General features: G+C 34.1%; 1 protein-coding gene across 1 annotated transcript in view; it reads right to left on the bottom strand.

Moving 5' to 3' along the window:
• LOC131693881 (coiled-coil domain-containing protein AGAP005037) overlaps positions 1-18,547 on the bottom strand; it is a 1,201,847-nt gene that overhangs the window by 116,970 nt on the left and 1,066,330 nt on the right. Inside the window, exons 6-7 of the mRNA XM_058982139.1 lie at positions 13,285-13,439; positions 13,136-13,219 (exon numbers count right to left, since the gene is read on the bottom strand). Coding sequence (XP_058838122.1) covers positions 13,136-13,219; positions 13,285-13,439 — 239 coding nt within the window. The remainder of the gene's footprint in view (positions 1-13,135; positions 13,220-13,284; positions 13,440-18,547) is intronic.

The following is an 18,547-nucleotide window of genomic DNA, read 5'->3' as shown; positions in this document are numbered from 1 at the left end:
TTTTAACATTGACGTGTAACGCAGATCAGAACGCAGCCATATAAATGACAGCATCGTTTGATTAAAGCTTACCAAATATTTTAGGCCGGTTTAAAAGTTAGTCCGGTTTAAAAACATTTAGTACGGCTTTGTGCTTACGGCTATGAATGGCTGTTAGTGACCTAGTACTACAAATCGAAGCAGTTGTGGTCACATTTTGGAAAAATTTTCACCTTTATACATTCATTGCAGAATTTATTAAAATCGACATTTTCTGCGTGATCGTACTCATCACCCTCAAATTCAGGAACCGGAAGTCGGATCCATTAGAAATTCAATAGCAGCCTATGGTAACGTTGCACCTTTCATTTGAGACTATGTTTGTGAAAATCGGTTCAGCCATATCTGAGAAATGTGAGTAAGATTGTGTTCGCGTACACACACATACGCACATACACACAGAGACATTTACCGAACTCGACGAACTGAATCGAATGGTATATGTCACTCGGTCCTGCGGGTCTCCGTTTAAAAGTCGGTTTTCAGAGCAATTGCAATACCTTTCTATTGAGAAAAGCAAAAAGGTGCGAAAGTCCCAAAAAGTCGATCTTTATAAAAAAAATTTTCGAGATAACATAAAATTTCGACGTTTCATGCATTTTAAAGATGTTTGGCATCAAAAATACGAATTCGATTTCTGAAATTTCATGGGGTCCCCCCATTGAAAAAAATTTTGAGTTCCGGCTTATATGGGAATTCCATATATGACCGTACGATTTAGTCTATATTTCCATATAAGCGATCCGTACGAAATTTTATAGACATCTGTGGGGATATTATAGCTATCATTTGGGACTAAGTTTGTAAGCCCAATTAATTCCGGGAAACTGATGTGAGTTCGTAAATTTTGAAAGATGGCTCTTTTTCCCGGGCACTTCCGGAACCGTCTATGGTGGTCAATGTAGTCAACGAAAGTTTGGTTGGCCGTCGGTGACCTAGAACAGCAAATTTAAGTTGTTTGAGAGACATTTTAGCAAAATTTTTACCTTTTTACATTTCTTATTCTTTAGGCAGGTTATACGAATACCTTTCGAACAAGCTATAGCTTGTTGAAATCGGACTATTATCAAAAGAGATATTTAACATTAAATGCGGACGAAAGATTTTTATCATTTCCTATTGCCAGAAATATGACCAAAAACATGTAATCTATTATTAACGCCAAAACGGCTTATTTTAGGTCAATAGTATCTTCGGAGAATGTAATGGAGGCAATACACCATTTCTTTTGGTATTGTGCTTTTGCTGATTAATCCCCCTGTGAGTGAGATATTTTTACAAATTTTCTTGGAAGTGATTATATCGAAATGATGCCTTCAGCAAATTTGTAGCTCTTACTTCTGCGAATAACTTTACTGAAGACTTCAAATATCTATTTTGAATACTTTAAAAGCTACGGCTTGTTGTTTGTGGATTACGTTTTGTCGACTATTTATTGTTCTATATAGTAATAATCCATTGAAATAAGTCAAACATTACTACGATAAAACAAATTTTGTATTCCATTTTTCTATCTACAACCGCTAGAAATAATCACCGAACACTTCCAAGGTGTCTGGAAGGAACTTGATAACTTATCAGTGCAAAAATGTTCATTTGTACGAACCTTCGGACTGCAATTTTTCTAACTTATAACTATCGGATCGATCTGAAACATATCGGAAAATGAAAGCGAAGTAAATAACTCCAAGCAACGGCATTGGATTGAAGTTGAAAATTTATTGATGCTGACTGATTTAATTCAATATTACAATAACAATTATCTGATCCGTACATTGATAACCTGTTGTTGTAAAAATCATGAGGACTATTGAAAAATTGTCGGAATGGGGTCCTGATATGTAACTGATCTATTGGTCTTGATTTCACAGTTGTCTAATAGCATGAAAACATTCCAAAAAAAATTTCCAGAGTTCTGTAATCAATCATAATCCTCAGATTTCTTTTCAAATTGAGCTCGCTTTTGTAGAGTTGTACTGTAATAGGGGTCTTTATTTAATAGAAAGCGAAGTTAAAATTGATTTAATGTCTATGAAACATAGAACTGCTCACCAAAAAATGCATAAATTTCAACATTTGTTAAAAATGTTTTTGCCTTTCTCATTCACTCTAAAATTCGTCAATCTAATCCCGACCGGGAGGGCCGAGCGTCATAGGCCAATCGACTGAGTTCGTCGAGTTCGGAAAATGTCTGTGTGTGTATGTGTGTATGTGGAAAAAATGTGACCTCTGTTAATCAGAGATGGCTGGATCGATTTTCATAAAGTTAGGCTCAAATGAAAGGTACAACCTTCCCATCGGCTGCAATTGAATTTTTTTATTGATTTGACTTCCGGTTCCGGAGTTACGAGTTGAAGAGTGCAATCACACAGCAAATTCCCATATACACTGAAATGAAAAAATTTCAAAATCAAATTTATATTTTTGATACCAAATGACTTTCTAATGCATGAAACATTGAGATTTGACGAATTTGATGAAAAATGACGATTTCCATTCGACTCTAGCAGGTCCTGATCGATTTTGATGAGCATTTGTTGTATGTATAGGTCAAATGTTGAAAAACAGTAATTTAAGATCAAGATAGCATAATTTTGAAACCGCCAATTTCGGAGGTTTAGTATTTTCGATGAGTTTTACAAACGTTAAACAGCGCATCATTTGATAAAATAATTTTGACGGTATATCGTCCAAAAAGTATTTATGGTGAATTTTCTCAGGTTAATATTCATGACTACAATAAAGTCTCAAAAAATTCGCTAAAGACACGAACTCTGTTATTATTTTCTTTACTATTAATTCTGCATAATTTTAAAACTTCAAAAATTACGGTTCCGGAATAATGCCGTTTGGACAGAAAGATCGATTTTCACCAAACCCCCACCAATTGTAAAATTGGTATTGTAAAAAAACGTAAGGGCGATACTTCAATGCTGATAGGTGGGACCGAAAAAGTAAACAATCGCCAAAGGGACTGTATACTATATATACTATCATTTTGTCAATTTCAATAGCAAACACAAATTTTAATTTAATAATTTCAAATACTTCATGAAGTTTTGGGTTTCGATCACTGAATCATGCAATCTAGGATGTAAAAAACACAATAGTTCTTAAATAGGAAATAAAACCAAGTCTAGAAATATTCACTGTTGATTTTCTTTGAATGGTGTCACTGCTAGTATCGCTTTTTTTCAAGAAAAAGCGTTGATTTGTTAGCTCTCAGTCGCGTTGGAATTCGATTTTTTGGCTCAGTACAATATACATAACCCCTTTAGGAAAATTCAGTTTTCCCACCACAATGCATTGATTGAGGAATTTAGATATTTTATTAACAGAGCATTAGCAATAATTCGTTTGTATGTCTATTTTATGGCCCATTTTTTCGCTTTCCCATTGATTTGGTTTGAGATTTCTAGCACTGATGTTGTCCTATTCTGATTTGAGCGATTCTCTGATTGCTGCCACTATGCCATGTAGTATGTGTTATCAAAAACATCGCGAAGCATCAAGTTCTAAGTGTTCTCAAACGGTATAATGTCCGAAGAGAGTGATAAGAGTTATAAGAAATGTCTCATCACACTGTTAGGTGGATTAAAAGCGTTTTTGCTTTCATCGGAGTATCGGTTTGAATCACAATTTGCTATGTGATCGCACGCCACAACCTGTAACTCCGGAACCGGAAGTCGGATCGGGATGAAATTAAATTTTCGTTATTCGGATCCATTAGAAATTCAATAGCAGCCTATGGGAACGTTGCACCTAAGACTGAGTTTGTCAAAATCGGTTCAGCCATCTCTGAGAAAAATGAGTGACATTTTTGGTCACATACACACACACAGACGCACATACACACACATACATACATACACACATACATACACACACAGACATTTGGCGAACTGAATCGAATGGTATATGTCACTCGGCCCTCCGGGCCTCCGTTAAAAAGTCGGTTTCAGAGCAATTGCAATACCTTTCTGTTGGGAAAGGTAAAAACTTACATACATACATACACACAGTAGACGGAGTAGACGAAGCGGGGAGCTTAACCCTCTAGTGCCCAAATTTTTTTTTGCTTGAAAAAATTTTTGGGGGTGGGCTTCGTGATGAGAAAAACGAAAATAATGTTGAAAATTCTTGAAAGTAATGGATTTTTCATTAAAGCCTTAAAATAAGTAGGCCGCCTAGAGGCGGTGTTGGGCACCTGGGCGAATCAAAATAAAAACTTTTTTTTCCTGATTACTTCAACATAAGCGAATACAGATGGTTGCTTATATTTTGGACTCCATCAGAACGCGAAATGCCTAAACTGTAAGGAGTATTTCTCTAGTGTTTTGGTTGTTTAATTATTGACTTCTAATTTATAGTAGGGGAGTCCAGGGTCTGCTGGCGATGGTTACACTTATCATGTTTTATGTTTTTAATTTAAGAAGATCGTGTAAAAGTGAATGCGTTGCATAAAAGAGCAGACTGTTAGCTGCATTACAGAATTTTAAATATGTGACGCGGGAATCTCGCCAATTTACGACTATACGCACTATGATGCCACCTGGCCTTTTTTGATGATAAAGTATGGATCGCGTGAGATGCTTTTTGAATAAAACTGCAAATCAATCGAGACTTATTTTTTTCAGCCTAAATGCTCCTGCATTTTAATTTCGGTGCACACTTTGTATTCAACAGCTAAATTTTCGAAATTCTTCAGGTGAAATTCCGAAGCAAACAAACAAAAAAACAAATTTTGCTTCTGGTTACATATACGGCCAAGGAAAGTTGTTTTCGCGCGCTATCGAAAAATCTAGTCATTCGTGGAATAGCTTTGAACTAGCCCTAAATAACAAAAATGCTGAAATTTAAAAACTATACCTAGGGTAATGAGCGTATGTTCGTCCTAAGCATGTAAAACCGTCAGTTAGAGCGGCGTTAGCCATCTTTGTTCAACGTTTCCCATGGCGAAACAGATTTTAGCTGCCGAGCTATGAAAACCGTTGCCAGCTAATACACCTCGATACACTCAGCATTCGGAGGGACTGCTCTCGAGCCTTGTTCGTCTCGGACTTACTCTCTGCCAGAGTGGAATGCCCTACAATCCTCGGACGTCTGCATCTTCAAGCCCGCGTTCGAGCTCTACGTAATAATTCTCTTCTGCGAGTTCCGTTCCGGAGAACCAACTATAGTTGCCAGAGCGCTGTTACCGGACTCCAGCGAATTTTTCAACAGTGTGGCGACGGCCTTTGACTTCAACCGGACGCGGAATGCGATAAAAGCGAAAATGTTAGCAATTTTAAAATGTAATTAGTTTAAGAAACCACCATTGGGGTCAAGGGGCCTGTTGGTGAAGGTAATAAATATAAACACAAACGTATTGGTTCAAATGGCGATTTTTGATATCATAATGGTTCATAAGAAGAAAGCAAAGATATTGGCGCCAATTCATACGCATTGCATCAATTGTATTCCGAGTAATTAATAAAATGGTGAGGCACCCTTCCTAATACGACTAAAGTAGGCTCTTCACTTTAATACGCTCGAAAACTCAATATCACTTACAACGTGTACGAAACAGAATTTAATGCAACATAAACACATTGGAGAATGGATTAAACAGTACTCGGAGTGCAGAACTAGAGACAGCACCATATGTCTAATACAAAAGGAGAAAAAATATTCCGCCAGCTAGCCCCAGACTCCCCTAAATATTATTAAATGAAAAGAATATCCATATTCTAACAGCAACATTCACCCCAAATTTTTAAAACATGCTTCTTTTCAGCTAAAATTGCACATAATGCTTGTTTCGGTACGATAAGTAATCACTAAAGACTGAAGTTTTTTTTCGCTCAGGTGCCCAAGACCGCCTCTAGGCGGGCAAAGTATTTTACCAAAAAACCAAAACTTTCGAATTATTCCACTAAACCAATTCACATCTACAGTGAAATGCTAGTAACAGGCTACTCAAACATATTTTTTTTTAGTTTTTGAAATTTCCAAAAATAGTTAAAATTTGTTTAATGAAGATTACCACTAAACACAAAATAATTTTTTTCCACGTGTTCCTCGAGTTTTCAAATTTGAGCTTCAATTGCCTTTGCCAGAAAGCTACGAATATTCAATTAGTGTGTGTGTATGAAAGGTGTGAGCGTTGGGACGAAATGATAGCACGGATGACAACATACAATGTTTTAGTAGTTTTATTTAGATTTTTATAGAGACCGCCTAGAGGCGGTGTTGGGAACTAGAGGGTTAATGGCTCACAGAAATGTACATCGGTATCAGGAGCAATCTACCGCAGGGTGGATTGGCCGCCTTGGACTACCCGACAGAATCGGGACGAAAAGGGGAGCTAATTGGCTCACGAAACAAACGCCGGTACCGAAAGCAATTTCGTTGTCGGGGAACTCCCAGTCGGAGTAGCATAATATCCGAGTTGATCTCAATAAAGCGGGGAGCTCAAGGGCTCAGGGAAGCGGGGATCGATGTGGGGGAAATTCTTCTGTCGCGGAACTATCGGTCGGAGAAGGGTGAGTTCACCCAAGTACTATCCAGGTAGATCGTGATTAGGCCGGGAGCTGAAACATAAGAAACCGGCCGACCACAAACTATGACCATCGTCGATTCGAACGAAACTTGGAAGTTGTGTTCGGTTTATGAATTTCAATGATTTTTTATGACAATTGCAATAATTTGATACAAGAGCAATTTTTCAAAAGGGCGTACACATGTCTTCGTACATTAATTTAATTTTTTGTTTCATTACTGTATTTTATACAGCAAAACTTTCTGAGGACGAGTTTCAGGGAATGAATATTTATGAACAAAAAAAATATACACTGAAAAAAATGTTGTGTCATTTTTTAAAAAACATAAAATTGGTCTAAAAATTTAAATCGCAAAAAACCCAATTTATCTTTTTACATTTCTTATAAAAGAAATGTATAGAATTTGCTCAAACTTTCAAGATTTTTTCCGAGGCCCGGAGGGCCGAGTCTTATATACCAATCGACTCAGCTCGACGATTTGGGACAATGTCTGTGTGTGTGTGTGTGTGTATGTAACGGACAAATTCTCATTCGTGTTTCTCAGCAATGGCTGAACCGATCTTATCCAAACCAATTTTAAATGAAAGAACTAAAAACAGTATGAACGCTATTAATTTGTTTTTGATCCTGATGTTTAGTTTCCAAGATATGAATGTTTGAATGCGTAAAAATGGCGTTTTCTGCAGTTTTTTTAAATTATCTGCCGAAATTGACAATATAGATTAACAATTTATATGTTTTTAGACATCTTTAACGAATACCTTTTGTACAAGCTATAGATTGTTGAAATCGGACTATTATCAAAAGAGATATTTAACATTAAATGCGGACGAAAGATTTTTATCATTTCCTATTGCCAGAAATATGACCAAAAACATGTAATTTATTATTAACGCCAAAGCGGCTTATTTTAGGTCAATAGTACCTTCGGAGAATTTAATGGAGGTAATATGCCCTTTCTTTTGGTATTGTACTTTTGCTGATTAATCCCCCTATGAGTGAGATATTTTCACAAATTTTCTTGGAAGTGATTATATCGAAAAGATATCTTCAGCGAATTTGTAGCTCTTACTTTTGCGAATAACTTTACTGAAGACTTTAAATATCCATTTTGAATACTTTAAAAGTTATGGCTTGTTGTTTGTTGATTACTCTTTGTCGCCTATTTATTGTTCAATATAGTAATAATCCATTGAAATAAGCCAAACATTATTTCGATAAAACGAATTTTGTATTTCATTTTACTATCTACAACCACTAGAAATAATCACCGAACACTTCCAAGTTGTCTGGAAGGAACTTGATAACTTATCAGTACAAAAATGTTCATTTGTGCGAACCTTCTGACTGCAATTTTTCTAACTTATATCCATCGGATCGATCTGAAACATATCGGAAAATGAAAAGCGAAATAAATAACTCCAAGCAACGGCGTAGCCAAGAGAAGGTTTTGGGGATTAACACCATACAACTCCCCCCCCCCCCCCCCACAACACCAAAAAAAATATTGGATTGAAGTTGAAAATTCATTGATGCAGACTAATTCAATTCAATATTACAATAACAATTATCTGATCCGTAGATTCATAACCTGTTGTTGTAAACATCATGAGGACTTTTGATAAATTGTCGGAATGGGGTCCTGATATGTAACTGATCTCTTGGTCTTGATTTCACAGTTGTCTAATAGCATCAATATCAAATTTCTGCCTGAAAACATTCCAATAGAAAATACTGTAATTAATCATAATCCTCAGATTTATTTTCAAATTGACCTCGTTTATGTAGAGATGTACTGTAATAAGGGTCTTTATTTAATAGGAAGCGAAGTTAAAATTGATTTAATGTCTATGAAACATAGAACTGCTCACCAAAAAATGCATAAATTTCAACATTTGCTAAAAATGTTTTTGCCTTTCTCATTCACTCTAAAATTCGTCGATCTAATCCCGACCGGGAGGGCCGAGTGTCATATGCTAATCGACTCAGTTCGTCGAGATCGGAAAATGTATGTGTATGTATGTCTGTATGTATGTGTGTATGTGGAAAAAAATGTGACCTCTGTTAATCAGAGATGGCTGGATCGATTTGCACAAAGTTAGTCTCAAATGAAAGGTACAATCTTCCCATCGGCTGCTATTGAATTTTTTATTGATTGGACTTCCGGTTCCGGAGTTACGAGTTGAACAGTGCAATCACACAGCAAATTCCCATATAAACTGAAATGAAAAATTTTCAAAATCAAATTTGTATTTTTGATGCCAAATGACATTATAATGCATGAAACATTGAGATTCGATGTAAACTCGAAAAAATAACGTTTGACAAAAATTAATTTTTTTGGACTTTGGTACTTTTTTGCTCTGTTACTATTTTCTGAAAAATTAATTCTGCATAATTTTAAAACTTCAAAAATTACGGTTTTGGAATTATGCCGTTTAGACATTAAGATCGATTTTCACCAAACCCCCACCAATTGTAAAAAAACGTAAGGGCGATACTTCAATGCTGATAGGTGAGACCGAAAAAGTAAACAATCGGCAAAGGGACTATATACTATATATACAATCATTTTGTCAATTTCAATAGCAAACACAAATTTTAATTTAATAATTTCAAATACTTCATGAAGTTTTGGTTTTCAATCACTGAATCATGCAATCTAGGATGTAAAAAACACAATAGGTCTTAAATAGGAAATAAAACCAAGTCTGGAAATATGCACTGTTGATTTTCTTTGAATGGTGGGTTTTTTTCAAGAAAAAGCGTTGATTTCTTAATTCTCAGTCGCGTTGGAAATTTGAGTAAAGTATAAACTTCAAATCGATTAAAAAAAATCGATTTTTTTTGGCTCAGTACAATATAGATAACCCCATTAGAAAAATCAGTTTTCCCACCACAGTGCATTGATTGAGGAATTTAGATATTTTATTAACAGGGCATTAGCAATAATTCGTTGGTATGTCTATTTTATGGGCCATTTTTTTCGCCTTCCCATTGATTTGGTTTGAGATTTCTAGCACTGATGTTATCCTATGTTGATTTGAGTGATTCTCTGAGTCCTGCCACTATCCCATGTAGTATGTGTTATCAAAAACATCGCGAAGCATCAAGTTCTAAATGTTCTAAAACGATATAATATCCGAAAAGAGTGATAAGAGTTATAAAAAATGTCTCATCACACTGTTAGGTGGATTAAAAGCGTTTTTTATATTATGTCAACAAAAACCTAAAGAGAAAAGAAACATTTTGAATGTAATTGTATGATGGAGAACTTATCGGTAGAAAAGTTTTTCTTACAATAACAACACATGTTTTAAAACTTCATACTAATTGACATACAAAACTGTAATTTTATTACTGAATATAATTCTAACTATCATTTTAAATCAAAATGCATTTAACAAAAATTTTCCAAAATGCGATAGTTTTCGAGATATTGGGAATTTCGTTCCAGCGAAACAGTTAATTCGTGTGATTATGCCCTTTTTAAAAGTTATTCGCGTTACCCCATGAAAATGTTAAAAAACTACTTTTTATCGTTTTAAAGACATAAAAAACTTTTTCAGTGTATCTGGATTCAATAAAAAAGTTTTCCTAACAACAACTTTTGACATATTTTTTAATAATTCATACTATTTGCTGTCAAAAACTCAATTTTCTTTTTGAATATGTTTCTAAACGCCATTTTAAATCAAAATGTCAATTGCAAAAAAAATCTGAAATGTAGTGGTTCTCGAGAAATATTAAATTATGTTATACCAACACAATTCTTTTGTTTTATTACTACTTTTTCAGAAGTAGGTTTTTCAAAAGGCCCATAACATTTCCTGTAACTTCTCTTTTGATATCAAGGCGATATTTTAACCCATTTGAAAGCTACATGAAAACAACTAAAAATATGATCAAACTATTTAGTTTAATCACAAGACCCTATGGTTGAATAGTATATTGATAGTTTTCGTATAGCTTTCAAAAAAACAGGAAATGCTATGGACCTTTTTAAAAAACCTATTGTTGATGGAGAAACGCGAATTACTTCTGAAAAGGTAGTAATAAAACAAAATAAATTGTGCTGTTAAAACAAAATTTGAAATATCTCGAGAACTACTACATTTCAGAAAATTTTTGTTATGGGCATTTTCATTTAAAATAGCATTTAGAATCATATTCAAACAGAAAATTTTATTTTTGGGTGCAAAAAGTGCAAATTATAAAAATATGTCAAAAGTTGTTAGGAAAACTATTTTAATCAAAGTTTTTCCATGATCCAAATACACTGAAAAAGTTTCTTCTACGTCTTTAAAACAATAAACATTAGATTTTTGACATTTTAGGATAGTGTAACGCGAATAACTTTTAAAAATGGCATAATCACACGAATTAGTTGGAACAAAATTCCGAATGTCTCGAAAACTATCGCATTTTGGAATATTTTTGTTAAATACATTTTGATTGAAAATGATACTTAGAATTATATTGTGTAATAAAATTACAGTTTTGTATGTCAATTTACTAATTAAAAATTTGCATAAAGTTGTTGTTAGAAAAACTTTTTTCCGATAAGATCTCCATCATACAATCACATTCAAAATGTTTATTTTTTTAGGTCTTTGTTGACAAAATATAAAAATTAGAAAAAATGGTTTTCTTTGCAATTTAAATTTTTAATTTTTATTTTTGTGAAAAATGACACAACATTTTTTGCAGTGCATATTTTTTCGTACATAAATATTCATTCCCAAAAACTCGTTCTCAGAAAGTTTTGATGTAGTAATCGAACAAAAAAATCAGAAATTAATGCACGTAGAAATGTTTACGCCCTTTTGAAAAGAATGTTCTTGAGTCAAAATAATCTTACTGATTGTGGTAAATGTTTAGTCTTCCATACCGATGAAACGTGTATAATTTCATAGGAATCTAAGATGGTTGGTTGCGATTTTAAATATTTTCGGACGGATCTTCGTGGAATTTGTTATGGGGCGTGTTTATGTGCTATTGGTTGGCAATTATCTACCTGCCAGATGGCGCTTTGGAGCAAATTGTGTTTTACTGCTATTTCGTTGAAAGTTGCAGCAACGCGCGATGGGTATTGGCTAGTTATTTATGAAAACATTGGGTTAAAACGCGCCTCCTAAGGAAATATGATCACAGTTTAGCTATTGAACATTAATTGGGAGAATTCAATAAATATCATTCAACCAACATTTCCCCCTGCAATCGCAATCATAAAGCTTTGGAAAATGTTCAAAATTTGAGTAATTCACAACAACAACGGGACAGAAAGCTTGTTGGACTAACACGTAATTTTGTTTACTAATTAAAAATATGCATAAAGTTGTTGTTAGAAAAACTTTTTTCCGATAAGATCTCTATCATACAATCACATTCAAAATGTTTATTTTTTAGGTCTTTGTTGACAAAATATAAAAATTAGAAAAAATGGGTTCCTTGCAATTTAAATTTTTAATTTTTATTTTTGTGAAAAATGACACAACATTTTTTTCAGTGCATATTTTTTCGTACATAAATATTCATTCCCTAAAACTCGTTCTCAGAAAGTTTTGATGTAGTAATCGAACAAAAAAAATCAGAAATTAATGCACGTAGAAATGTTTACGCCCTTTTGAAAAGAATGTTCTTGAGTCAAAATAATCTTACTGATTGTGGTAAATGTTTAGTCTTCCATACCGATGAAACGTGTATAATTTCATAGGAATCTAAGATGGTTGGTTGCGATTTTAAATATTTTCGGACGGATCTTCGTGGAATTTGTTATGGGGCGTGTTTATGTGCTATTGGTTGGCAATTATCTACCTGCCAGATGGCGCTTTGGAGCAAATTGTGTTTTACTGCTATTTCGTTGAAAGTTGCAGCAACGCGCGATGGGTATTGGCTAGTTATTTATGAAAACATTGGGTTAAAACGCGCCTCCTAAGGAAATATGATCACAATTTAGCTATTGAACATTAATTGGGAGAATTCAATAAATATCATTCAACCAACATTTCCCCCTGCAATCGCAATCATAAAGCTTTGGAAAATGTTCAAAATTTGAGTAATTCACAACAACAACGGGACAGAAAGCTTGTTGGACTAACACGTAATTTTGTTTTTTGTCGAGATTTCACAAAAGTGTAGTTTTAAATCGTCTTAGGTTGTGCAATTATTAGGTTTTCAAAACAATTGTTCTGTTTTAGATTAGAAAGATAGGTAATGTCAACGACATTACCGATATGAAGTAGCGTACATTTTAAGTTGTTAATACGAATGCTGCAATTTTTACTAATTTACCATATGAGGATAAATATGTTGGAATATTTTAGGTTTCGATGTACGTGTACCGATACCATTAGAAACCATTGGAATTAACGATGTACCTGGTTTTAATATGACCTATCAGAAGAAAGTCAAGATTGTAGCATTCGCATTAACATCCTAAAGTGTATTGTACTTCTCTCCGGTTATGTCTCTGACATTACCCACCCAACTTTTTTTTTAACCTGGTACATGTTTAGATCCCCTTAGGTAGCTCAAATTTTATTATTACTTACCGAGAGGATGAGGACTAAACGATTTGGGAGTTCCTTGAATATCGTCGCTAAAGGAAACGGATTTTTCAAACGAAACGGATTTATCTAAAAATGTAATGAACACTTATTTAAAACTAAATATCTTCATTGGTTATTTATTTTCTACTAACCTGAACGATATTGTGCGGGCATTACAGCAATATTTTGATTGTTGCTTACAATTGGATGCTGAGGTTTTTGTGTTAAAGCTTTTTGCACTAGGCCTGTGAGATTGGCTAGCTGCCTTTCCATATGCTCAACCCTAAACCGATGCAGCTCTTCCGGTCTAGAAAAAAGGTGAAATTCTACTTAACCAAGTTTCTCTATTAAGTATGCATGCAATTTTCTTATTTACGCCTGACGTTTATTCGAGTAATAAATCTGGTTTCTCTCAAACGATTATACGTTGCTTATTGATAAATCGAGTGTAGTTAGACTACAATCATAAATCGAGTGTAGTTAGACTACAAGCGATGTCTGCTGCTTTACAATAGAATGCGTGGAATGGGTAACCAACCACTTTCAGATCCCTTGTGACACGTGCATCTCACATGTCATCAAATCCTTAATACTTTCATACCCTAAATTCGCAGATATTTTCTATGAGGCCATTATTCATCGAACTTGATTTCATGCATTCGTATGCATAGAGAGGTTCGATGACTGCACTTGCATGCGACAAACAAAAGTATTATATTACTTAATTTGTAACCAATCTCCAGCGCTGTACATTTAGCCTTCCCCCTACATACACACTTTCTAACTTTTCCCATGGCATCGATCAACGATCGGTTGATAATGTCAACAACTAGCAGGGTTGCTACATCTGTATTTTTTCGCGAAAAAATCTGGAAATCTATATCGTGGGAGAAAAATTCTGTACCGAAAATCTAAATTCAAAAATTAACTAGAAGCTTAAAAAAATAATATTTTGACAATGAAAAATTCATTGTGATAACCGATCACAAATATAACAATCATTTTGATGTTAGTCTTTATTTGGAGAGCTAATGATATCAAAATCTGCCATTTTTGTTTCACATCTTAGTGGTTGCTTAAGATCTGAAATATGTATATTCTAAATTCTGATAGGCTGGTTACTACAAACCTACACTAAAATCCTGAAAAATCTGAATTTTAGCCAAAATTCTATAATCTGTATATGGGTCATTCCATGCGAAATGATCAAGGCACGTGTAATCGACCTCCACGGATTTGAACAAAATTTAGAGGAATTGTTCATCTAGGGCCAATATATAAAAACCCAAATTTTTGTGTCAATTGAACCATCCCTCGTGTCATGGGAGCACCCCCCGTTTTGGCAAATTGCCAAAACCCTTGATTTTCTTTTGATCATATATCCGGTTCTATTTACTCTAGAATCAAACCACAAGATGGCTTTTGAAGAAAATTGTTCAAGGAGTCTATAAAAAATATTATTTTTTGCCGACAGTGTTGCCAACTATGCAATTTTTTCAATTAAATATTAAAAGTTAATTTTTCTCTCAATACGTATATTTTAATTTTGAAAATTTTAATCGCACTTATCATCCCAATATAATATTAGCGCATCCTGAGATACACCGTTTTGAAGAGAAAAAACCGCAATTTCCCATATAAAATCGCAAGCGCACAACACTAAAAAACCAACTTGAGTATTTTGAGTTCAAAGATAATTTTTCGTGAAGTAGACGAGAAATGATGAAAAACTACGTATTTGGTTTGCTTCTAGCAGATCAGGGACGATTTTCATGACAGTTTGAAGATTTTCTCAATTTTGGCCAATAAAAATGGAGTTTTTCCCTTCAAAACGGTATATCTCAGGATGCGCTCATATTATATAGGGACGATAAGTGTTTATTATGTAAAAATGTCTGAGGAACGCAATAGCATTAAAATTTTCAAAATTAAAATATACGTATTGAGAGAAAAATTAACTTTTAATATTTAACTGAAAAAATTGCATAGTTGGCAACACTGTCGGCAAAAAATAATATTTTTTATAGACTCCTTGAACAATTTTCTTCAAAAGCCATCTTGTGGTTTGATTCTAGAGTAAATAGAACCGGAGATATGATCAAAAGAAAATCAAGGGTTTTGGAAATTTTCCAAAACGGGGGGTGCTCTCATAACACGAGGGGTGGTTCAATTGACACAAAAATTTGGGTTTTTATATATTGGCCCTAGATGAACAAATCCTCCAATTTTTTTTCAAATCCGTGAAGGTCGATTTCAAGTTTGCATCTTTTTTGATCACTTCGCGTGGAATGACCCATATACAGAAATTATCTAGACAAATTGCAGCGAACGCAACACATTAGCTCTCCAATTGCGGAGCTTCTAGGTTCACCCCACTCACTCTCTAGAAGAGACCAAAAGAAACTAGCAGTATTTTTATGTTTACCTGAAGGGCCGAGGGGCTATTCACTAGACTTTTTAGTACTTCATGGCAATGCTTAAATATTATATGTACAGCGCTACACTCGTATCGAGTGACCTTTGGCGAGATTTCTGTGCCTAAGTGTTCTTCGACAAGATTCGTACCGTGCGTCATGCTTTGTACGAAATAATGGCAAAAAGACCATTGGAGCAATAAGACCGCGAGTGGTAGGTAGGGTTCGTACTACCGACACTTTTTGGCGAGAACCGGTTCTGCGGTACTGAAGCCCTCAGTACCGGTAAAGTAGCGGTACTCGAATATTTTTTCAAAAACATCGAGAAACGCTTTAAAGTTAAATTGAGTGCTTAAACTGATGACTTTAATCTCAAATAAAAAAAACACGCATATTTATTGATTTTAATTACCTCAGAAAACCATGTCTCATTTCAGTAGTCTTTTATTTCGAGATCTATGCCACTTTGAAATCAATAACTGCTAAGCGGTGCGACTTTCGTCGACTTCAACAGATGGGTAAATTAAGAAACCCTATTTTCAACAGTAAATCAAAGCGAGAATGGCAGCAAATAGGGATGTCCGATTAGTTCTCGATTAATCGAACTAATCGATTATTATGAAAACTAATCGATTAATCATTAGTCGATTAACGCATTTAACGATTATCGGATAATCGATTAGTTAGCGTCGATTATTGGTCAATTACATTTTTATAATACGTGTAAAATATCAATATTGTGCTGCCAATTATAACTTTTAGGGGGTTTTGAAACACCAAAAACTTACGTTTTACATTTCTTATAAAAGAAATGTATAGAATTCGCTCAAACTTTCAAGATTTTTTCCGAGGCCCGGAGGGCCGAGTCTTATATACCAATCGACTCAGCTCGACGATTTGGGACAATGTCTGTGTGTGTGTATGTAACGGATAAATTCTCATTCGTGTTTCTCAGCAATGGCTGAACCGATCTTATCCAAACCAATTTTAAATGAAAGAACTAAAAAACAGTATGAACGCTATCAATTTGTTTTTGATTCTGATGTTTAGTTTTCAAGATATGAATGTTTGAATGTGTAAAAATGGCGCTTTTTGCAGTTTTTTTTTAATTATCTGCCGAAATTGACAATATAGATTAACAATTCATATGTTTTAGACAGCTTTAACAAATACCTTTCGAACAAGCTATAGATTGTTGAAATCGGACTATTATCAAAAGAGATATTTATAATTAAATGCGGACGAAAGATTTTTATCATTTCGTCGCTGTTGTGCTATCTTATGACAAACGCCATTTTGGGGTAAACTGAGTTAGATATGCCACATTACTCGTCTAACGAATCTCTACAAGATGGCGTTTCCAGAATTTTGAAATTTTGCTTAGTTACTGAAATATAGCGAGAAAAGTGATTAGAAATTGTCAGTTTTTTGCTTCAAATCATTATATCTTGGGATTGGCTCAAGTTCTAATAAAGTTTTAGTTGCTTTTATGTGTAAAAATGTCGTAAGAACACAATGACATAATAATTTTCAAAAGAAAAATACATGTATTGGGAGAAAAACGCAGTTTTAGCTTTAAACTGCAAATATTGCCTATTTGGCAACACTGTAACTAAAAATAACTATTTTTTCTAGATTTAATGACTCATTTCCTTCAAAATGCATCTAACCGCTTGTTTATAGACTAAATGAAGCCAAAAGATATGAATAAAAGTTCATAATTGGTGATTTTTTTCTATGGAAAATTTTCCATGCACGATTATGACACGTCATACAATTTTTTTCATTAATACACACCTATGACACGTGTGAGTGCGACTTTTGTTCACATTTTTAGTGAAAACTCGCAACATAGTCAACCGATCTTCGTAATATTTGAGAGATTAGTACAGAATAGGTAGAAGCATCAATTGTCTTCTCTGAAATGTTTCTACCATTTATAAGTTTCATGATATTCAATCTCAAACTTTAAAAATCGTTTTTCTCGAAATGTGCAAAATGGCGCTTGTCATAAGATAGCACAACAGCGACGATTTCCCATTGCTAGAAATATGACCAAAAACATGTAATCTATTATTAACGCCAAAACGGCTTATTTTAGGTCAATAGTATATTCGGAGAATTTAATGGAGGTAATATGCCCTTTCTTTAGGTATTGTGCTTTTGCTGATTAATCCCCCTATGAGCGAGATATTTTCACTAATTTTCTTGGAAGTGATTATATCGAAATGATGCCTTCAGTAAATTTGTAGCTCTTACGTTTGCGAATAACTTTACTAAAGACTTTAAATATCTATTTTGAATACTTTAAAAGTTATGGCTTGTTGTTTGTTGATTACTCTTTGTCGCCTATTTATTGTTCAATATAGTAATAATCCATTGAAATAAGCTAAACATTATTTCGATAAAACGAATTATGTATTTCATTTTACTATCTACAACCACTAGAAATAATCACCGAACACTTCCAAGTTGTCTGGAAGGAACTTGATAACTTATCAATACAAAAATGTTCATATGTGCGAACCTTCTGACTGCAATTTTTCTAACTTATAACCATCGGATCGATCTGAAACATATCGGAAAATGAAAAGCGAAATAAATAACTCCAAGCAACGGCGTAGCCAAGAGAAGGTTTTGGGGTTTAACACCATACAACCCCCCCCCCCCCCCACCACACCCAAAAAAAATATCGGATTGAAGTTGAAAATTTATTGATGCAGACTGATTTAATTCAATATTACAATAACAATTATCTGATCCGTAGATTGATAACCTGTTGTTGTAAACATCATGAGGACTTTTGATAAATTGTCAGAATGGGGTCCTGATATGTAACTGATCTATGGGTCTTGATTTCACAGTTGTCTAATAGCATGAATATCAAATTCCTGCCTGAAAACATTCCAATAGAAAATTCCAGAGTTCTGTAATCAATCATAATCCTCAGATTTATTTTCAAATTGAGCTCGTTTTGGTAGAAATGTACTGTAATAAGGGT

The sequence above is a fragment of the Topomyia yanbarensis genome, chromosome 3 (assembly GCF_030247195.1).
Source record: "Topomyia yanbarensis strain Yona2022 chromosome 3, ASM3024719v1, whole genome shotgun sequence".
NCBI lineage: Eukaryota > Metazoa > Arthropoda > Insecta > Diptera > Culicidae > Topomyia > Topomyia yanbarensis.
Note: the sequence above shows the minus strand (reverse complement) of the source record. Positions and strands in the feature narration are given on the sequence as shown.